At 35.4% G+C, this 23334-nt stretch overlaps 2 protein-coding genes across 4 annotated transcripts in view; one reads left to right on the forward strand and one right to left on the reverse strand.

Annotated features, from left to right (window-relative positions):
* trpc7a (transient receptor potential cation channel, subfamily C, member 7a) overlaps positions 1-23334 on the forward strand; it is a 59177-nt gene that overhangs the window by 11436 nt on the left and 24407 nt on the right. For 2 of the 3 annotated variants that reach the window (XM_087269654.1, XM_087269653.1), the window contains one exon: positions 15296-15785. In XM_087269654.1, the coding sequence (XP_087125780.1) occupies positions 15355-15785 (431 nt within the window). In that variant the 5' untranslated portion in view covers positions 15296-15354. Of the gene's footprint in view, positions 1-15174; positions 15786-23334 lie in introns of those variants that run through there. The other variant, XM_087269652.1, reaches the window with a different exon arrangement.
* On the reverse strand, positions 4123-8922 carry LOC147842053 (uncharacterized). The gene is made up of 7 exons (XM_087270502.1): positions 8783-8922; positions 7852-7908; positions 7306-7374; positions 6954-7101; positions 6653-6811; positions 6396-6488; positions 4123-5047 (listed from the first exon to the last, which is right to left on the reverse strand). Exons 5-7 carry the CDS (start codon positions 6671-6673, stop codon positions 4721-4723), a joined length of 441 nt encoding a protein of 146 aa, XP_087126628.1. The 5' UTR covers positions 6674-6811; positions 6954-7101; positions 7306-7374; positions 7852-7908; positions 8783-8922; the 3' UTR covers positions 4123-4720.

The raw sequence follows: 23334 nt of genomic DNA on the forward strand, positions 1-23334 counted from the left end.
CAGTTTCAAACTTCTTAAAACTACTTCAACTATTTAAACTTTGAAGCTACTTCAAACTTTCAGACTAGACTTTCTCAAGCCACCATAAAGTTTGTAACTTTACTTCTCTAGTTCTTATTATTTTAATGCAGCTAGAGCAATTTAATTCAACTTTCCATGTAATGTTTTTGTTGTTTAAAAATACTGTGGAAATATATAATATGATTATATTTATTTCAAGACAACACAATATACCAATGTTTTAACTCCAGTTCAATATTTGGTGGTATATGGTTGATTTTCAGTCACAACAAATGAAAACATTTGTTTTACTGACCCTAAAGCTGCATATATATTTTGCAACAACAACAACAAAAAACGTGTACAGAAAAGTTCCTTAGTTGAACTCAATTGAACTGATTGTCAAATCCAGGTGTGTGTGGGAAGCTGACAGCATTGAATCTACAACTGACAAGATTAGAGCTATTTTGACAGGATTGCCTGTTATAAATCACTCTGTGTGCCACTCATTCAGCTAAAATAGTAAAAAAAAAAAGTGCTTTCTCTCTTGTAAATGTCCCCTCATAACCTTCCTCATCTCATCTCATCTCATCTCATCTCACTCGCACTCATATCCAGCATTTGGTGAATAAAATCTCTTCTCTGACAGACAGCCCTGTTTCTCCTGATCACGTCCATAATACCTGCAGCATTTACAAACCGATTACAGTTATACATGGACTCTAGGTTTCTCTGTGGTTTAAAGGGATGCCAACGTCTAATTGATAATTGTTAATATCCATTAAATCAATTAAGCCTTATTAAATGTCAATGTCAATTATTTGCATAGTTTTGGATTGTTTAGAAATGGACAAAACATGGATGTGAGGAGAAAATAAAACAGTTTAAACGAGTGTTTATTAAAAACTCTCCAAATTTAAGAAAACAGAACAGGGCATTGATTTACTGTCCAGGGTTGTGTTTTGTTTCGTCAGTCGTTCACATCATTGCTTATCTGGAATGGATTAGCATGTCAGCTAACGCTTGTTAGCTCATGCACATTTTATCAAAGATTAAGTGTGCTATTAAATGTCATAAGCCTTAACACAACATGGACAATCATGAGCAATGTTGACCTTTTCACGTTCTCAGTATTTTCTTTTAAGGGATAGTACAGCCAAAATTCTGTCATTATTTACTCACTTGTACCAAGCCTGTTTGAGAACACAAAAGAATATATTCTGAAGAAAATGTCGGAGAAAACAGCTATTATTGTACATTGTAGATTTTGTTCTTTTACCATGAATGTCAAAAAATAAAAATAAAAGTTTGAGCTGAAATTAGAAAATTATTATTTTGGGTAAACTATCACTAGCACAAAATCCTCTGTATCTGAGAAGGCAATAACGTTGTTTAATTAAGTAAGTTCTGATTTGCATTCATTTTGCTAAATCATAACATTGGATGAAGAGTAAAGGTATCTGTTGTAAATATTACTCAAAGTAAGAGTAAAAAGTAGCCCCTTTAAAAGTACTCATTGAGTATGACATCGTAAACGGCTCATGCGTGTAACATTCTGTAGTGTAAACGTAACATTCTGTAGTGCATTAGTAATTGTTTAAGGGCATTTTGTGGTTTCAGTCCTCATACAGTAAACATCCATCTTCTCATCAGTGACATTCAGTCTATAAAGTCTCTCGATCATTGTGTCTTTTTATGCTTCCAAACCGTTTATTGCATTTTTGAAGCACCCATGTCTTGCGGTTGTTCAGTATGATACAATTAACGTTCTATGTGCGATTTGATTAGGCAAGAATTACAGAACTGATTAATACTTTAGCCAATCCTATAGACAAGAAAATAGTCACGGCAGGTTGAATGAAAACTGTGGAGTAAAAGTACCAATACAGCACTAAAAATGTACTCAAAGGAAAGTAAAAGTACACACTTTTAAACCTACTTAGTAAATTACAATTTCAGTGAAAAACTACTTAAACACAGTAGTTTGAGTATTTGTAATTTATTCATTCATTCATTTTCTTTTCGGCTTAGTCCCTTTATTAATCCGGGGTTGCCACAGCAGAATGAACCACCAACTTATCCAGCAAGTTTTTACGCAGCAGATGCCCTTCCAGCCGCAACCCATCTCTGGGAATCATCCACACACACACTCATACACTAGGGACAATTGATCCCACCCAATTCACCTGTACCGCATGTCTTTGGACTGGGGGAAACCAGTGCACCCAGAGGAAACCCACGCAAAGGCAGGAGGAACATGCAAACTCCACACAGAAACGCCAACTGAGCCGAGGTTCAGCGACCCAGTGACCTTCTTGCTGTAAGGCGACAGCACTACCTACTGCGCCACTGCCTCGCCCCTTGTAATTTATTACTTTATGTAAATAAATAAATGTTTTTGTACATAGGGGTTTCTGTCATGGTCCTGACCTGACAGTCTTGTCTGTCCTGTCAGTGTTTAATGTTTGCCTGTTTGTCCTGTGCTTATTTACATTGCTGTGTCTTAATTTGTGTTGGGTGTTTGCTCCTCTTGTCTTTCCTCCTTGCTTTCAGTTACCCCACCCTCTTATTTATACCTTGTTATCCTGATTGTTTTCACCTGTCTCTTGTGTGCTTTGTTCTATATAATGTGCTGTGTGTTCTCATTTCTTTGTTGGTTTGTTCCATGTGAGCTTGTCTTGTATCATTGCCTTGTATCTTTACTGAGCTTTTGGTCTTGCCTGTTCTAGTTTGCTTGTCCACTTATTGTTTGTTTGTTTGTTTGTAGCTACTATTTTCTTTTGTTTGTTTCTAGTGTTTAACTAATTTTGTGTTCTAAACTTTATTTTACCTTTACCCTCAGAACAATTGTTCCATTTTCTGTCACTCCCAGTCTTCTTAGTAGTTAATTATTATTTGTTTGATTTATTTAATTACTCTAAGATTCTAGAAGTCTTTATTTCAGTTTTATCAGATTACTGAAGTCTGTCTTTCTCTCCTAGTATTTAGATTTGATTTGATTTTTTGATTTAGTTATTTTATTGTATATTATTGCTGCCTGTTTGCTGTCCTGTCTTATGTTTTATAATTTTCCAGTCCTATCCCGTGTCCTGAGCTCCCTGGTCTGCCAGCCTGGAGTTTACGTGGCCTGCTCCAGGATCTATCTCTAGTTTTGACCACTGTTGCTCCTACTCATGGCTGGCTGTTCATTTTACTTCAGCTTTTTTTTCAATTCAGCTTTATTTGTATAGCGCTTTTACAATGTAGATTGTGTCAAAGCAGCTTTACATAAATGGTCATAGTAACTGGAACAGTGTGGTTCAGGTTTTAGTGTTTAAGTTCAGTTCAGTTCAGTGTGATTTAATCATTACTGAGAGTTCAAACACTGAAGAGCCAATTCATCGATGCGTAGCTCTACCAATCCTGAACCATGCGAGGCAGTGGCGACAGTACCATCTTGTCACTACCACTGGCTTCCCGGTGTTGTTGCTCCTACCGTTCTGACCTTATCATCCCCTTGTGTGTCTACATGTGCCTTATTCTGTCATTAAATATAGTTTGTATAGTTCTTTGCTGCAACTGCATCTGTTTTCTTGCAATCATCTGTGACGGTTTCAGAAATACTACAAACAACTATGTTATTTAAACCATGTTTTACACCCTTCCAGCCACAATCCAGTACACTGTAAAATGTAATTAGTTGACCTTACTTAAAAAAAGTATGCAAACTCGTTGCCTCAAAAAAATTAAGCAAAGTAAACTTAAGATTAGTGAGTTAGAAAAGCTTGTTTTTTTTAAGTGTGCAGTACTAAATCAAGTAGTACCACTAACACGTTTTTTTTATGTTCATGTAACTTAATAGCCATGCTTAGTGTTAACTTAATTTTTTCATTTTGTGTTGATTGCTTGATATAAATTTAACCCCACTTAGAATTACTAAATACCTACAACTTAACACTATCAGTTCTGCTCACTCATTTTTCAAGTTCACTTAAATTAAAGAAACCAATTTCCTTGTTGGACCCAAACCTGGGCAGCTGCAACATGTGGCCTTTTCTCTTCCCCATTTTTCTATTTTTGCTGTTACTATGTGATAAAGGCAAACACAACACAAACATATAATTTAAAAGAACACTCACTGGATTGATTCAGCTCCATTAGTAAATTTATTCAATGCACATTCAAGTACAAAACAGCAGCTAAACAACAAAGTTGTGGTTTGATTTAACTGTATAAAATGACAAGGAAAAATATAAAAAAATAAAAAATAAAAACATTTCTGTGAGCTAATTGTATGCATGTCTCCCAATATTAAACAGGTAACTACAGGACGACTTCAGTGCATGCAAAATCAGTGCATTTCTGATCAAAACCGAAAGTACAACAAATACTTTTGTGTCCCAAAGTGAGCAGTCCAAGGATTAAACCAACACAAATAAAAACATCATTAAAAGTTTTCCCAAAACACAAATGTAAACAGGATAACTTTGCTAGGTTTTTTTCTGACATTATCATCTAATAACAACGAACAACTCATTGCAACACAACGTGGCACTATTTCCACCATTAGCATACCTGCATAACATGGTAGACTTTAATGGAATATTCTTTTTTTCCATTGAGAACGTAAATGGGCGAGAACAGTTCCATGAAAGCATCAAACTTTCTTTGATAAGAAGAGAACATTAATGGCTGCAAAGCTTACAAAGTGCTATCTGACAGCCGACGGCTCTTTACTGTTCTAACCCAGAAGACTGTTTTTCAGAGTTAACAGTTTTGGTGGGAAGTTTTTCTTTACCAGTCCAAGCATCACAGTCTGAATGAAGTTAAGTGTATTTGTCATGCATTTTGGGTAATCCAAATGCAATGCATCTGTAAGACCAAACAAAAGACAAACTGCCTGAGGCAAGTTTTTAATATGATCCATGACAATAACTCCCTCCAGAATGATGGCAGTGGAAATGAGCTGGAGGTCCACTGAGCTTTGACCCTCGTGAGGACTATCTTCACTGACAACTGTCAGCACACCAACAGTGATGCATTCTAGGGCCTCGTCTCTCTCTGTATCCTAAAAGACACACATTCTTCAGCATTGCAATTTATGCTATTCTAAAACATTCTTTTTTTAGTGTTGTAATGTTATCAGAGAATATGGTTTTAAATATGTTTTCACACTGGATCGTAACAATAAAGCAAACAAAATATATTTGTTATGGTTAAACTAAAGCTAAAAAGGTCTATACATCCTCAAAGAGTGACACTGACTTTTCAACCTACAAAATACATCAATCACTGTACAAAATGTATATTGTACAGATAGATAGAATTACATCTATGTCAACGCAGGTATAGTTTTATGTTCATGCAGACTGTAGGATTACAAATTTAAGAATATGTTTAAGATCTATGGAAGACATTTTCTGCCAAATTTAAATAAATTAAATGACTAAAATGAAAATTAAAACCAGATTAACGATTTCATTAGAGAAAACTGTATGCAAAATGTGTGACAAAATTGAGAATGAAATGATTTCATTCTCATGGTGACGGTGCATCATCCCTGTCAAATTGAAAAATAAAATGCAATTGGTGATTTCACATTTCATTTTCACTACAGTCTCAAGGCAAGACAGCCAACATTAAAATGAAAAGCCAAACGTGAAAAAGAAACTACAAATAGTTTTACAAAAGCTCTTTATTAACGCTAACGCAATAATAGTGACAACTCAAATTAAAATTGTAAATTTTAGTTTTCATTTTAATTCCTCTTTTGTTTTGGTAAAGTGTGTGTGTGTGTGTGTGTGTGTGTGTGTGTGTGTGTGTGTGTGTGTGTGTGTGTGTGTGTGTGTGTGTGTGTGTGTGTGTCTGAGTCTGTGTTTGAACCTGTGTGTGAGTCTTTTTGAATGTGTGTGTGTGAGCCTGTGTTTAAGTGTGTGTGTGTTTGTCTGAGTCTGTGTTTGAATCTGTGTGTGTGAGTCTTTTTGAATGTGTGAGTGTGTGTGAGCCTGTGTTTGAATGTGTGAGTAAAATTGTGTGTGGTGTGTGGGTGTGTCCACCTTCAGGTTGGTGTGTGTGTGTGTGTGTGTGTGTGAGTGTGTGTGTGTGTGTGTCTGCGTGTGCGCGTATGCGTGCATGCGTGTGTGTAAAATTTGCAACAAGAAATCTGTGGAGCAGTCATAGAAACTGTAGCAATAGCAATGTCTTTAAGTTATCTGACACTAAGTGTTGGCAATGGAAATGTGTACTTGTCAATAAAATTATATGATATATTTAACCCTTTTGTTGTGCCTTGATCAGACTTGACTGCAGCAGCTCATGTTCTCAATAAAGAATCCTGCTGAAGAAAGAACCAAGTCTCCTTGTCTTCAATACTAAGTGTTCTACAAGACCAAACTTTCTTATGTGCAAGTACTTACAGAGCAGGTCTTGTAAAATTCACTGGAGTCATCACCGAGTAAAATGAGAATGGCTTTGAGGACAACAGAGCGAAGTACTGTGACGTTTGGTGTCTAATGATACACAGAGAGAGAAAAGACCAGTTAACAATTTGCAACAATTTGTAATTTGCAAGGCACAAGCAGACAGGAAATAAAATAGGTTGGTCTGGATGGTCTCATTTAGAACTTGATTGATGAACTATCACAAAGATCAAAAGCAAAATAAACCTACTTACCATCCAGCTCATGTGCTGCATCAGCTCCCTGAGTTTCTGGCCAACAGTTCCCTTTTTTGTTTTGAAAAGTTCAATGAACCGTGGGGCATCCTGGTCCAGAGCCTCAAAGAAGTCTCTCTCAAGATTCTTACTGGCGATTCTATTAAACTCAGCAAACACCTGAAAAAGTAGAGAGGAGTGGGTAGGGATGAAGAGGTGGCAGAGGGATTAACATTCCAACAAGTGTTTGGATTTCTAGTCACACACCTTGAATTTATGTTTATTTGCATTATTTTATTGATTGAGAACAAAAATTGCTTACCTGTCTCTCTATGAAGAGTGCTAATTGGGTATGTCAAAGAACTCTGGTCACTGTTGTCTTAGCGATGGTGATGCTCCTACAGGCGACAGGATCTCAGTGTCTGCTGTGCTGCCCTCAGTGTCTAATGTTGTGGTGGGTGATGACAATGCTGTTAAATGGAGAGTCACAAGAGAGATGATTTTGACTGTAGCTCTTTCAGGTATATCAGTTATTTCAGTCAAATTGCAGAGTGCATTATTGGAGTCTTGATCTTCATACTGCAGTTTAAAGTCATACTGCAGTGACAGTTTATCCACCAGTTGCATTTTGAATTCTTCAATGGACTGTGGTCTCTTAATTAAAGTCAACTTACTTATATCATCTTCAGCGATGATGACTCTCAGTAACAACCTCTGGTCCATTTTGATAACTGTTTGAAAATCTGAAAAGAAAGAAAAGATCATTTTGGCATCAAACCTACCAACATAAAAAGACAAAAACACTAAAATGCAGTATCAGATTTGAAATACCAGAGCTATAGGAAAAACTAAATCCTTGCAAAAATCTAATTATCAAGCTTTTAATCAACGAACTTCTTTAAGACAAGTGAACACAGCAGTACAAAAAGTAAATGGTAAATGACTCGCTTATGTGGTTAGACATCAAGGGAACTGTAGTCCTGGGTATGATGGACTATAAATCGAACCCAAAGTATCTATAGAGACAGTCCAGAAATACTAATTACATCAAATATTTGAAATTCAAAATATGCATAAAATATTCTGTATGATGAAATATACTATAATGAAATAATTTCAACACAAGATTTTCTTAGCTTTTGTTGTAAACCAATTGCTCTGATGTGAGCATAACTTTTACTTTAGCATGCAATAATATTACAGTTATTAGTTGAAAATACCTTTTATTGCTGGGATTATGGAATGTGTGGATTGATCACCATCTGCCTGGAAGGAAACTGTTAAATAAAAATTCAACAATTTAGCACAACCAAGTACATGTGAAAGCTGTAACATAGGCCTATAATCCACAATGACAGCTCCCAGTATTAAAATGAACATATTATGTACAAGATGACCTTAAAGAATAATGTAAGCCACTGAGTTTGCCAGCAAATATGTTCCCTATCATAGCAGACTATGATAAACTAAGTGTAAAGATCTTTTCAGACAGGTAAACACTCTTGTCTGTAGCGAACCAAGACTGATCTGGGTAGTCGGTACTATGGTAAACATGAAAACAGCACAGCTACGAATATTGACTATAAAGTACCAAGTGTTAAATAAAATAACATTAAGTTAGTTCACTGTGGTGATATCCCCAATCATAGGTCGAAACACAGTGGTAACGTTAATCCTGTTTTTGATAAGCATAGACTGTTATTGTTGGTAGCTAAAATTAGCATAGTCTTTAAGGACTATCTTAAAATAAAATTATACATCCAGACTTGTTCTGATGTTCTGCCTGAGGTTACAAACAACAGTTATAAAACTCAGGAAACTCCCAAACCGCCGGGATCAGTCTGTCATCATCATGCTAGCTGCTAGTCAGTACTCGATGACAAATGTTACTGACATGGCAGGTGGGCGCGAGCGACTGTTAACGTTACTACTACTCTAAAATTTTTCCTCAATTTTAACGTGACAAAAGTCTTGAAAATAATAAAGTATTGACCAAGTTTCATCAAAATATAGCCACGTTATGTCCATAATATAGTTAGCTAGCGTTAGCCGACATTACTACACACATCATTACTAGCAGGCACAAAACACTGGCGCTGATTTACAGAAACAAAACGATCTGCGCAAGGGTAAATTAAAATATTTACTCACCAAATGAGTGTGCCAAGCACAAGAATCGCTGTTATGCTGACGATAATCACAAGTGCTGTTGACGCGATGTTTAGGTCCAGCTCAATGATATCCAGCTTCATCTGGTCGGTCAGTTGCGGGCAAGATGTGACATACCGTTTGCAAAATTACGAATCCCGCCACGCCAAGACCCGCCTTACGAAGCAGCTTGATTGGTTGGGGATGATTGATTGATCTGCGCATGCCCACAGTGTCATAAACTTACTTTTTCTAAATTAATCCAGCTCAAGTAGACTGAGCTGGTACGATTTTTCAACCTCAAAGTACAAGTAACTTACTAAAAGTGAGTGTTAATAGCAGGTTGATAAAAACTGATTAAGGTCAATTTACTATTTTTAATTAAATACCATGTTTGCTTTTACAGTGTACTATTCACCTATAGCACATGTCTTAGGACTGAGGGGGAAACTAGAGCACCTGGGAAGAAACACGAGGAGAACATGCAAACTTCAAACATCAATGCCAACTAGCCCAGTTGGAACTCAAACCAGCGACCTTCTTGCTGTGAGGTGTGCCACCCTATCAAGGAAATTGTTGTTCGAACAAATCCCTCTGTTTAAATGTTCAGCATACAGATTTAGAGTAACAGTGATGTTTGGTGTATGTAAGTATTGCTGAAGAGATTCATGGTTCAGTGCAGGATTTAACATGAACTCATTTTGAGGAAACACTTTATTTCCATTACACTAAATGAAAAAAGGCAAAAGTTCACTGAGTAAAGTATTTTAGCTGTATGTCTTGCCTTAATTTATTAATCATTGATACTTTTTACAATTTCACTAGCCTTTTATTAAAATAAGAGCATTTTTGCTGGGTGATGATGTTTTCCTTTTGAGTTTTAATTGCATATGTTATTCTGTTAACAATGTGCTGCTTAAGACATACATTATTAATGTTAGATAATTGATTGTTAATTTCTTTGTGCAATAGTGAGTGTGCTTAACATCGTTGAATAGGCTTGACAAGTCACCTGCAGGATGCACACTCTTTTGCGCTCCAAATGTACTAGACAATTGCCTACAAAACTCTTTTGCCAGTCTTTCACCAGTTTTGCACCAAACACATTCTTACTAAAATAAGAAAGTACACTATGCATTTATGAAGTGTGCTTCACACAGGGGAGTGGGCTTGACAAACCACCTGCAGAAATACTCTTTCTCTCTCTCTATACCCCTCCACCTTACTGTAGCACTTAATTCTTTGAGCACAATTTTTTTTTTTTATAATTAGCACTTTTTGTGTGTATTGACAGCTGGAAGTGCATCCGCTGTGTAAAACCATATGCTGGATAAGTTGACAGTTCATTCCGCTGTGACTACCCCAGATTTATAAAGGGTCTAAGCTGGAGAAAAAAAAAATTAATGAATGAATGCCTCCATAAATGTAACTTGCTTTGGACAAAAGCATCTGCTAAATCAGTGGTTCTTAAAGTTGGGGTTGAGGGATAGTGAGAGTGGATTGTTTGGTGATTTCCAAAAATGTCTGTATTTTATCCATAACCTACAGAAGATAAAATAGTTATATTAAAAATACAACATGCAAATAAAAAGCCATCAGTTTTCTTTTTTTTTTTTTTTTTTTGGATTGCAACCCCTGGGATTTTTACATTAGAACACAGGTGTCAAACTCCGTTCCAAAAGGGCCGCAGCTCTGCACAGTTTAGTTCCAACCCTAATTAAACACACCTGATCAAACTGATTGAGTCCTTCTGGCTTGTTTGAAACCTACAGGTAAGTTTGTTGGAGCAGGGTTGGAACTAAACTGTGCAGGGTTTCGGCCCTCCAGGAATTGAGTTTGACACCCCTGCATTAGAATATACCCACAGCAATAGCATCATTTGCAACAGATTGACTTTACAGCACCAGCCTTATCTATCTGACACCTTTTCGGCACTCAAACACATTACAAATAAATACAGGTGACTGAACATGGAGTATGACCTCCGAGTGGCGGTCTCCAAAATTAAACCAAGAATAGACTTGTGCTGTACAGACCAGTCTCATTAGGTGAGGTTAATATTAGATTGAACAAATGAATAAATGACTATATAAAAATATATGGTTGTTGGACTGTTGCACTTTTGTTGTTTTGTTATAATGTGAAGCGAGACGCAAAGAAAGTGCGTGTGCAGGTTTACATATATACAGAGGCAATTCAGAGTCATGGTTGATAAACAGGCAGAAGGTCAGTAGAAGCAGGCAACGTAAACAAACAAAACTAAGCAAGCATCAAGCACAGAAGGCAAGCAAACAGAGTTGTCATGGTCACTAACAGTGTAAAAAGACTCAGCAACTAGTGTGTGTTTGTGCTGCTTTTAAAGTCCATGTAATCAGTTCTGAACAGCTTCAGCTGTGTGTGATAGCAGTCAGTGGAAAAACAGAACGGGTGTGGGTGTGTGGTGCATGACTGGATCTTATAGTCCATATACCAGTGGATTTGTAGTTCTATGCGATCTGTGAGTTTACCTGCAATCTGTAAGCATTAGATTTCTTGTGATTGTGACAGTTATCAATATGTTTATGTTTATATAGGCCTATTAGTGTGTGTGAGCTATTGCATTCAACTTTTGTATGTTTATAAGCACCTCGGGAAGTAGTGGAGATTGTGAGTCATTGGCATTGTTATTTTGTATAATAATAATAATAATAATAATAAATTAGACATGTCAGCATCTATACTGTTACACTCTGGTGATTTCTTTTATTCTCATTTTTAGGTCGTTTTGGATTAAAGCATTTGAATAAATGAATAAATGGAAATGCAATGTAAATGTCAATTTAAACAGTGATCCATCGTAGGAATTTGTGGAATCTGAAACAGTTTCAACATGATTTGAAGGGATATAATGTAGTGTTTGAAGTCTTTTAAACATAGTATTTTACTTGGAAACCTTTATCTTTAGCTTTGTATTTTCTTGAGCATTCTGTCTGAGCAATCTCAGCTTCTCTGAAAATGAAGTTTGCTAGCGAGAGATGAAATGGAACAGACCTCGTAGAAGGATCTCTCTGCTTGAAGCCTTTGATGAGCATCAAAGCCCCTCCACAGGTGATGTGCTCCAGTCCTCCGTCCAGCAGCTGCTCTGTGTTCAGTGTGAAAGGGTTTCCATCTGAAACTGTGTCTGTGAGCTGGTTTTAATGAGACTGGGGCTGGTTGTCATGCAGTTTATATCTCAAAGATCTCAAAGGTACAATTACTCAAATGCTTATTCTTTTTAGCGATGATGAGTTCAGAACTATCACAAATTAACACTTTTTTTCTGTGTTAATTGTGATTAATTGACATAATTAAGACCTACAAAATTAGGGCTACACAATATATCGTTTCAACATTGATATCACAATGTGTGTATCTGCAATAATCACACCGCAAGATATGCAATGTTGAGTACGGATCATAGTAGACCAGAAGGAGCTAAAGAACTGTATTTAATTACTTTATTTATATAGAATTGATATGGCTTTTGCAAAAAAAGAAGAAAAAAAAGAAGTTTTGTCTTGTTTCTAGTCCAATATCTATATTTCTTTTTTTTTCATTTCACTTTTTTTATTTCGGCTTAGTCCCTTTATTAATCCGAGGTTGCCACAGCAGAATGAACCACCAACTTATCCAGCATATGTTTTACGCAGCGGATGCCCTTCCAGCTGCAACCCATAACTGGAAACACCCATACACACTCATTCACACACATACACGGACAATTTACCTCACCTAATTTACCTGTACCGCATGTCTTTGGACTTGTGGGGTAAACCGGAGCACCCAAAGGAAACACACATAACCGTGGGGAGAAAAAGCAAACTCCACACAGAAATGCCAACTGTCCCAGCTCGAACCAACGACCTTCTTGCTGTGAGGCGACAGCACTACCTACTGCGCCACCGCGTAAATAAATATCTATATTTTGTAGAAAAAAAACAAGATTATTTTTACTCCACTGGCAGATATTTTTGCTTGTTTTAGAGAAAAACTCTTTGTTGCCTTATTTGCTCTGAAGTTCTAAACAAAACAATATATTTACTTGATCTAAGATTTTTTTGTTGTTGTTGATATTTGGACTAGAAATGAGACAAAGCAAATAAAAGCTTTTTTTGCATTGTGATTTTTCAATGTAATGTAATGTGTAATTTTATAAAATGCATTTATTGTGTAAGGCTATACACCCAAAGTGCGGGGGGTGGGGGGCTCTCACCACATCACCACCAGTGTGCAACATCCACTTGGATGATGTGTCGGCACCCACAGGACAACGGCACCAGTGCGCTCACCACACATCAGCTACTGGTGGAGTGAAGAGACATCGATACAGCCAATATGGTTTATGGGAATGATTCAACTTCTGTACCTGAATACTGTTAGACTCAAAAGAAAACCACCAAATAGTTTTTCTCTACAATCTTATGAAACTGTTTTCATGTCGCAATATTTATCACAGAAAAATAAAATGTCGCAATATCAGATTTTTCAAAATCGTACAGCCTTATACAAAATAGTGTTGTTGTTGTTGTTTTTTCTTTAATCACAGAATTACAGTGTGGGGGAATATAAGTATAGGTCTACATTCATGAATCTTTTTTTTATATTTTATTTCTGTTAAGAGAGTAGAGTGTGAAAATATTCATTGTTTCATTTATTTTCTTTTCGGCTTAGTCCCTTAGTCCGACACCGCGTAATTAACCCGCAAATTGTCCAGCACGTTTTACGCAACGTATGCCCTTCCAGCTGCAACCCAACACTGGGAAACACCCACACACTCTTGCACACACTCCCTTACACAATTAAGCTACTCAATTCACATGTACGGCATGTCTTTGGACTTTGGGGGAAACTGGAGCACCTGGAAGAAACCCACACAAACACAGGGAGAACATACAATCTCCATACAAAAATGTCAACTGACCCATCCAGGGCTCGAACCAGCGACATTCTTGCTGTGAGGCGATCACGCTACCCACTTTGTCATCATGCTGCCCTAACTGTTAAAATATGTTGTTTTGAATATATTTAATTGTAGAAATTAATTTTGTTGTAACTTGTTATTTTTATTTATTACACAAATAGTAGAACATGATTTACCCAATGACATTATTCTATTCTTATTTTATTTATTATAAATAAATATGGATATATTGCTGCTTGATTTTTTTATATTTTTGATTGTTTAACTTTTAGTTATTATTTTAAAATGTAATATTTTTTGTTAATTATTATATTTATTGTTATGTATATTATTACATTTTTGTTTCTAATATTTAAGGTTATAATTTTATCCAATAGCCTAAACTTTTTAAATATGTTATTTGTTTATTATTATTACTATTATTTATTTAGGTTTACCGTATTTTGTTTTATTTTTATTAGAAAACAAAACAACAACAAAAACATGAAAAAAACAATGTGCGTGTGTGTGTGTGCATGTGTGCGTGTGTGTATGTAAAATTAACCAGGTGGACAGTCAATTACTAATATTACTATTATTTATTTAGGTTTACCATATTTGAATGAATTGCAAAAAAATTTAATAGTGAACAAAAAGTGTAAAAACTTTCTCTAGTTGATTCATTTCAAGTGAATTTGGATAGCTCTTTTTACAATATTTATTATTCCAAAGCAGCTTTACAAAAACTGCATTATTACTGCAATTAAAATCAGAATAAGTAAAGGTGTGTATAGGATGGGAATAGTTAACCTGCAAAGTATACTTTTCAAAAAGGTGATGTCTATGTACACTACCACTCAAAAGTTTGGGGTCAGTTTTAATATTAATTATTATGAATATTATTATCATTAACGGTAATAATAATTATTAATAATATTACAGCGATTGGTTTCCTCTGGGTGCTCCGGTTTCCCCCACAGTCCAATGCGGTACAGGTAAATTGGGTAGGCTAAATTGTCCGTAGTGTGTGAGTGTGTATGGATGTTTACCAGAGATGGGTTGGAGCTGGAAGGGCATCCGCTGCGTTAAATATGTGCTGGATAAGTTGGCGGTTCATTCCGCTGCTACGACCCCGGATTGATAAATGGACAAAGCTGAAAAGAAAATGAGTGAATGAATTACATTGATTACTAAAGGATCGTTTGACTCTGAAGCTGAACATTCCCCCTTAACATCACTGGAATAAATAATTTACCTTCATTTTAAACTTTTTGAACAGTTATTTTATAGTACAATAATATTTCACAACTTTACCATTTTTACTGTGTTTTTGAATAGATAAATGCAGCCTTGATGAGCAGATAGCTTAAGCTTATTATAAAACATTTAAAAATCATACTGACCATAAACTTTTGACTGGTAGGCTACTGTATATAAAATAATTTCAATAAAGTGGTCTGACCACTACAATATTAATTAACAATGTGTGTTTCAGTTAATATTTGAAGGTGGGAGGTGTTAGCTTGAAGGCTATGGGAGGGAGGAGGACCATTAGAAAAGGTCCATGTTTTACAAACTGACAGTCACACTTGTTGCAGACAAAACAACATGCAAGCAGAACTCCTCAACTGACCTCCAACATCTCCCCATTAAAAAAATGCTGACAGACAGAGAAGAGCGAGACCTGCACGCCAAAGAGCAGTTCATCATGTCTCACGCGGCGCTCTGCACGCTCCCGCTCGCGCTTTCGGCGGGAGACTCTTCTGCCGCCTCACCGGAGACCGAGCACTCAAGACCGGACTCTCACAGCGAAGAGTTTAACTGCAGCGACAGAAACACCTGCTGCTCCCCCGACAAACCGCTGTTAAACAGGTGTATGACACTGCCCGGGACTCTGATAGACGGCCGAGGAGATAACGACCCGGTTACGAGTGAGTTATCAGCTCTTGGAGAAGTTGAGGGATCCAGACACGAGTTCGAGCATCATCAACATCATCATCACGGACACCGGTTCTTCGACAGCGATGACGAGCTGGACTTTCACGCGCACCATCACTGGCATCCGCACGACAGCAGCTCGCATTATTCGTGAGTATCATGTGATCAGCTGTCATTACAGGAATATTTCATTAGAAATTTTAAATAAGTTGCATTTACAGTTTTTTCTCAATTGCTTTGGCACATTTTTCAAAACAATTTTAACATTCTCTAAACTGTGAGTGCAAATGTCAAAACGGTTTGCTGAAACTTCAGAACTTTATTGCATGTCTGCAAAATGTAGTTACTCCCAAAACATTTAATTTATGATTTACAGTTTCTCATATGGTTTGGCTCATTTCTTGAAGCAGGAATTACATTCTCAACACTAGATTGTTTTGTAAAACAAGCTTACAGTTTAGCACAACACTATAGCTCACTTGCAAAAGCTTATATACAAAACTGTTCACTCGTCAAAATTTCCTTCTCATTTAAACAGTCAATGCACCCTAAATCCGTAGTCCCTTTGGCAGTGCATAAGCACTGCAAGTCCAAATGTTTAGTTGTTTTGTCACTAAGGCAGAGGACCATTGAAATATCCCTCATGTCCACCTTACAGTCTTAGCCCAGTTTTTAAAAATACTCTACTGTTTTTTTTTTTTTTTTGTCTTTTGACAGAATGCAGTTGTGTATAAAACTAAATAAAATAAATTTAGAAGATTTATAAAAAGGGTTTTAGTTTAAGAGTAGCCTCCAAGGTTTGACATCATTGCACTCATACTGCCAAGGAAATTGTAACCATTATCAATCATGCAGCCTAGTGCTTGACTGATCATCATGTGTGAAATTCCTCCTTTGTTAGTCAAGTTCTAGTTTCACCTGACTGTCAATTGCTGTAATAAATGTATCAAATGTTCCACGGATTCATATATGGTATTCATGGTATTAAGTTCTTGACTAATTTTGACAAGTGCATGAGATGACTTGTAGCCTACAATGAAATGACGCTGACATATTTTGGAACGCACAGCTATTGAACTGAGAATCAATAATCAGTTTAGATCAACTAGATCTATTCACTTGGAAATTATATTATGTATATATACAAATGTTTGATGCTTAAATAAATTGTTTTCAGTGTGATGGCTTAAACGATAAAAAATGATTGAGAAGTTGTGAAGAGTTTGAGAGTTTAAATGACTATCGATTCATCAGTCTTGATCAATAAGCCATGCAATTACGTTTTGTCCAGACAATTGTTCTTTCTGTTTGCACACGTGAGCCAAAGCTTTTGCAACTGGCTTAAATCAATAGGAAATCACAGTTTGTTGTAAACAATAAGCTAATTGTTCAGAGATCTTAACTTACTATTTTGAAAAAAAAAATTTTCAATGGATAATTGAGCCAATGCAATTGAGAAAAACTGTAAGTGGAGAAAGTAATCTAGCTGATTTCGGATTCAAATTGTAGTTGATTTTGCAGTTTATGCCTTTTACTATCTTTATCATCACTGTAGTAAAAACATCCTTAGTTTTACTTTAAACACTAGCTACCTAAAACAGGTTTTGCAAGTACAGTAAATAAAGACATAAGGTGAGACTAAAAAGGGGTGTTGTTAATGATGTCATAGAAAAATACTTTTTTATTCCCCAAAAAACGTTTAAAATATTTTATTAATGTAGCACATAGTTTTTTTATCATAATAAACCTTTTGTGCAATGAAAAGTTTCATTGCTGTTAAAAGTTCTTCACAGAACAATGGATTAAGTAAATAGTAAAAGGTAAAAAGATGTGCTTGAAGGGACACTGCTCTAAAAAACAAACGTTAATCACCATTATGACACATATATGATATATGACTTTCTTTCATAAAAATAATGACAATCATTAACATCATGCAATAAACATAGGCCCACCAAAGATCACACTTCAGAAAATACACATATGAACCAGACAATCCAAACCACTAAGATAATGCAAAACTTTGTATGACCAGATGATGAATGAATGTTTTCTGAAGCAATATAATGAAAAATGAAAAATATTTCAATAAATATTTATACTTTTTTTATACTTATAGCCAACTGTTGTGCATGCATGACCTCGCTGTTTAAATAATTTTTCATATCTCTCTTTTGATATTGATTAAATTGTTAAAATGTTTTATAAACCTAGACTTATCCTCAACCTTGAGAAACTATTTTTATTCATTTTAGATGTAAGTGTTCGATTTAAGTGCAAATGAAGAGTTTTGCAGAACAATCTCTCTTAGATTATGCTCCTCAGAACAAGGGTTGTCATCCGAATATTGCATAGTTTAAAAATATTTAATGATACCAAAAACCTAAAAGAGATAGTCTGATTTAAACACAAACTAACTTTTATTTTTAAATATACTAAAAAGTAACGTTATATATAATATAAAGTTATATATAATATTACGTTATATATAGGGTTGTAACAATATACCGGTATGACGGTTTACCACGATTTGAACGTGCACGATTATCATACCATGAACAATTGCATATCAACGGTTTTAACCCTTAAAGATCGAGACAGCCGCCCGCGGCTAAAAATAAGTATTGCTCTTAAATGTTTAATAACTTTTGATCCGCTGATCCGATTCATACAATTCAAAGATTGGCATAAAGAAGAGAATCTCAGCTTTCCAGTGCTGTATCACATAACATTCGCGGACTTTCAGAGGCTCCGGAATCAGTGCGGTAACGTCATCAACATTTGACAAAGCTGATTTGACAAAGAAACGCTCGTCACTGTGTCTCCGGACAAATCAGACATGATACATTGATGCATTGTCCCTCCTCCATGCCCAGATTGGTTCAAACTCGCTATATCACAACCAATAAGCATAGGTTTCGCTTTTGTTTGTGGACCAAGCTTTTTGAACAACACGGAATGAGACATAGGCATACATTTATGCGCGGCTAAATAAAACGCAAAAAAAAAAGTTTTGCATGAAATAATTCTCATACTAAATACTTTTGCATGCACAGCAGCACAGAAACATGACAAAACAGTGACACAGCAAAGACGAACTGCTGCTCTTGCTGTTTTCAAAAGACGCAAATGAAGATGCAGCTGTTTGTCTGCATTGCAGACAACCATATCCAAATCCATATCGATAGACAACCATATCCATGCTGGCACATAAAACCTAAGGATGTTCCATATTGAATCTAGTTTCGTTATGTAACTATTTATAGTATAGTAAATATTTATATCTATTTTTACTGAGGATTTGCACCATGTTTATTTGGACTTTATTTGGACTTTGACACATTATTTATTATTTTCTTATTTTTATTTGTTCATTGTAAGTGGTGTTGTTTATAGTAACTAAAAATATATTATTTGGAAAAAGTCAAATTTGCTTCACTGTTCTATTATTTTGTAACATTTGTAACATACCGTATACCGTGAAACCGTCAAACCGTGGTATTGTTTTAGACGATTATCATACCGTGAAAAATTCATACCGTTACAACCCTAGTTATATATAATATAAAGTAAAATTATGGTGATGCCTAAAAACTGGAGGAAAGATTTTGAAAATTCAGCTTTGATTTATAGGAATAAATAAGAATTCTGAAAAAGAAAAAAATAAATGATAAAACAAAAACAACAAAAGTCAAAATATTAAAGAATAGTTGAATGTTTGTATTTATAAAATCTTTTAAAGTTTATTTTTAAACTATACTATATTTTGTCAAACAAATGCTGTAAGCTTCAGCCGATTTGAATGTTATTACTCGATTGAATGAGTGTCCAGCTGATACCACAGGAGGCTCAGAAGGCTGTTATCATCCATCCACATGGTTAATCATCTATAGATCACACATGGCTGTGGCCGGAAGTTAAAGAGAATTATATTATTTATTAAATTTCTCATTAATTGCATTTTATTAATGTCTAGCCCTACCCCAACCCTAAACCCAATCGTCACAGTAATGTAAAAACAAATCAAGATCTGGAGTTTTCTATATTAATATAGCTAATTAACAACAGGAATTATTCATTTTATTTGTTACATTTCCCATTAATTGTATTTTATTAACGTCTGCCCCTACCCCAACCCTAAACCCAACCGTCATTCATTCATTCATTCATTCATTTTCTTGTCGGCATAGTCCCTTTATTAATCCTGGCTCGCCACAGCGGAATGAACCGCCAACTTATCCAGCAAATTTTTACGCAGCAGATGCCCTTCCAGCCGTAACCCATTCCTGGGAAACATCCACACATTTACACACACACACACTATGGACAATTTTGTCTACTCAATTCACCTGTACCGCATGTCTTTGGACTGTGGGGGAAACTGGAGCACCCAGAAGAAACCCAGGCGATTGCAGGGAGAACATGCAAACTCCACACAGAAACGCCAACTGAGCCGAGGATCGAACCAGCGACCTTCTTGCAGTGAGGCGACAGCACTATACTGCGCCACTGCTTCGCCCCCCAACCGTCATAGTAATGTAAAAACAGATCTGGATCTTCTTTATTAGTATAGCTGACAAACCATGTGGTTGGATGATAACAGTCTTCTGAGCCTACCAGTAGGCACAGAAGGCCCATACTGGCCCATATCTATCAGCTGATGACTACTGAAAACACCCATTCAACCGAGTGATAACATTCGAAGAGGGTGCAAGCTTCTAAAATTTATTTCAAAAACATTTTATTGGCCAGCCAAACCTTTAAATTATGAAATATTTCAGCAAAATCATCCAAAAACAAATTGTTTGGTCTAATCTTAAAATTAAATAGTTTTTTTCAACAGTTGTCTCATGGGTTCTTTTAGGAAATATATCTTTAAAATCTTGATTCTCAAATAAACCAAGAACTCATCTAAGTTTCCTGAGCTGTGCAAGAGCAGCAAAATCTCCTTGGCCTTTTCACAAATCAACATTGCAGTTATTAGATTGACACAGTTCACACAGACCATATTGAAACATAAATTATTAAGCCTGTTTATTTCAATCTCATTTAGTTTTAGGGCCCATGACAGGTACGTTTGTGATTCTTCGTCCTCTGTGCTCTCCAAAAACTGATCAGTAAAGATTTAGAGATGGAACAAAATGGCATTTTGCATGCTACAAAAAAACGCTGTGTTTGATTTATCATATTGTGAAGCGAGCAATGAATTTTATTCTAAGTGACATCTACAATTGTGATCTGTCACGCTGTACAATTTGCGCCAAGGCTCTTGCAAAATGGATCAAAATTAGATTTCATCTTTTGCTGTCTATACCTGGCTTGTGTTTGAATATAACTTGCTTAAGGTTTAACTAGTTCAGCGTCTTTGAAGCCTTTTTAAGTTCAAGGGAAGCTGACACTACAAAGCACCTCCGGTTAATTCAATAAAGTAAATGAATGAAGTCCTGAGGTGAAGATCATGCTATAATATGACGTTAAGAACATCTGTTCTTGAGGAGGTTCCTGTAATGAGATGAAGAGCTAGTAAAGGATGCGTGTAATTAGAAGTCCGTCTGCATTGATCTCATTGACCAGCGGTGTAATTTATGGCCCTGCACTGTGCTGTAAAGTCATGCGGTGTGTGCTTGAATCCAAAGTCTACAATACCATGGATGAAGCTGTCGGTTAACATTATCTACAATGTGTAAGATGTGTATTTTTTTTTTTATCCCTTTTATTGACTTAAAATATATATTATTGTAATTGATGCAAGTTATAACTTAAATATATTATTTGATAAGCCATTCAGTATTAAAAATAATGTAGATCATTTTGAAGTGCATTAGTTTAGAAATGTTGTGGTGATAAATCTATTCATTTCATTTAAAGGATAAAAGCTACATTAAAAGGACGGCATTATTAAGAAAATAACTTTTATGTAAAATTTACAAATAAACTTGTTCTTTAGAAATCTTACTTCACTTCTCAAAATGTTATATCTAAAAAATAAATAGGTGCGAGTATTCAATTGCTAAAATTTAAAAGTATAGAGAGTACAAAGAAAGACTAACATAATTGTCAATGATGAGAGGCATCCTTTATTATACACCTTCAAATTGTTACCACCAGGTCATCGATAGTGTGTTCCCAAATACATAAGAAATAGGTAAAAATTATCATTATCCCTGTAGATTGAATATTCATTTAGATTAGTGGTACGATGGTACTTTAGTTTTTTTAAATGTTTTAATTATATAAATGCCAAATGTGAAATTGTCAGATGTCTATGTGGGTGTACGCTGTAAGTGAAATTTCCCTAAGGGGACAAATAAAATTAACTATGTACTAACTAACTAAACATTTTTGATTCTCAACACTACTGCAGTCCATAATGGGATTGAATGAGTGCACTCTAAAATATAAAATATAAAGAAAAGATCTAATAATTGCAGTTCACTTAAATTGTGCTCTACTTCAGACTCCAGGGGTTGATTTCAGACACAGCCATGACCTTGGTTAACTGACGTATTCTTAATAGGCTTGGAGCTTAACCCTGCAGAACTGTGGCTCGACAGTTTTGGACACCCCAGTACTCAAAGAATACTTAAAACTGCATCTAACGTCTTAAAGATAGCTCATTAAAAATAGGAATATTCTATTATTAATTTATTACCCTCATGTTGTTCCAGTCCCCTGTGACCTTTATTCATCTTCAGAATACATATTAAGATTTTTTTATATATATATTTTTATTAATTTTATTTATAATTTTTTTTTCAAAACAGTTCAGAACAATACAAAAAAAAAAACATTATCAAAGGTACATGGAAACAAAAAAAACATACAACACAAGTGTCAAAGGACATCGAATACAATCTTATTTACATTCGTTTTTATGGTTGATAAAATGTTGCTATATAAAATTTTGTTAAGAGTTACGTGTCAAAGATCAACAGGCTCTAGATATATATAAATAAAAGCACCACAAAAAAATTAAAACATTACATTTCTTCTCAACCATTTAACCCAGAATGCAGAAATTGTATAGGCTTGTTGTCTTAAGGAAAGTGTCAGTACTTCCATATCGTACACCTCTTTTACAATATCTTGCCATTCACCTACAGATGGGGAATCTTCCTTTAGCTATTTCTATGTAATGGCCTTTTTGCTAGTTGTTAGTAGTGTATTAAGAAGATATGCATAATACTGTGGTAATTTTAAGTTGAAGAGTAAATTCCCAGCTATACATAGTTTTAAAATTACATTCCAGATTCAATCCTATAATGCATTTATGCGCTGCGGCTAATGGCGGATATGTGTGAACAGAGATGCACAAAAGCCCAAATCTGCATTTGTTGACAAACAGTTTGAGCTACTTATCAGAATTATTTAAAATGTTTGCCCAACAATATTCAATTGGATGAACATTTTTAGTTTTATGCCTTACCCAGAATATAAAAATGCATATAAACACATTTGGATCATTTACTTTAATCAGTACTATTGGACTGTGAAGAGACTTCAACAAAAAATGTTTCTGAAGACAATCACCTACTGCACCTTTAAATTAAGATATTTTAGATATAATCTGAGAGCTCACTTAGACATACTATACTACTATATTGTATAATAGATGTGTATAATCCTCAAAACAGCAATGGTCCAGAAACATTCAATGTTCAGAAAAGGGTCAAAAACATTGTCAAAACATTCCAGGTCA

Source organism: Danio rerio, chromosome 10, assembly GCF_052040795.2.
Source record: "Danio rerio strain M-AB ecotype USA chromosome 10, GRCz13ab, whole genome shotgun sequence".
NCBI classification, from domain to species: domain Eukaryota; kingdom Metazoa; phylum Chordata; class Actinopteri; order Cypriniformes; family Danionidae; genus Danio; species Danio rerio.

Coding starts and splice junctions, on each gene's coding strand:
- LOC147842053 (XM_087270502.1), bottom strand. CDS start 6,673: ATGCAGCACATGAGCTGGATG. Junction 6,489..6,652: donor TGCAGCACATGAGCTGGATG/GTAAGTAGGTTT, acceptor GTGTATCATTAG/ACACCAAACGTCACAGTACT. Junction 5,048..6,395: donor AATTTTACAAGACCTGCTCT/GTAAGTACTTGC, acceptor TGTGTCTTTTAG/GATACAGAGAGAGACGAGGC.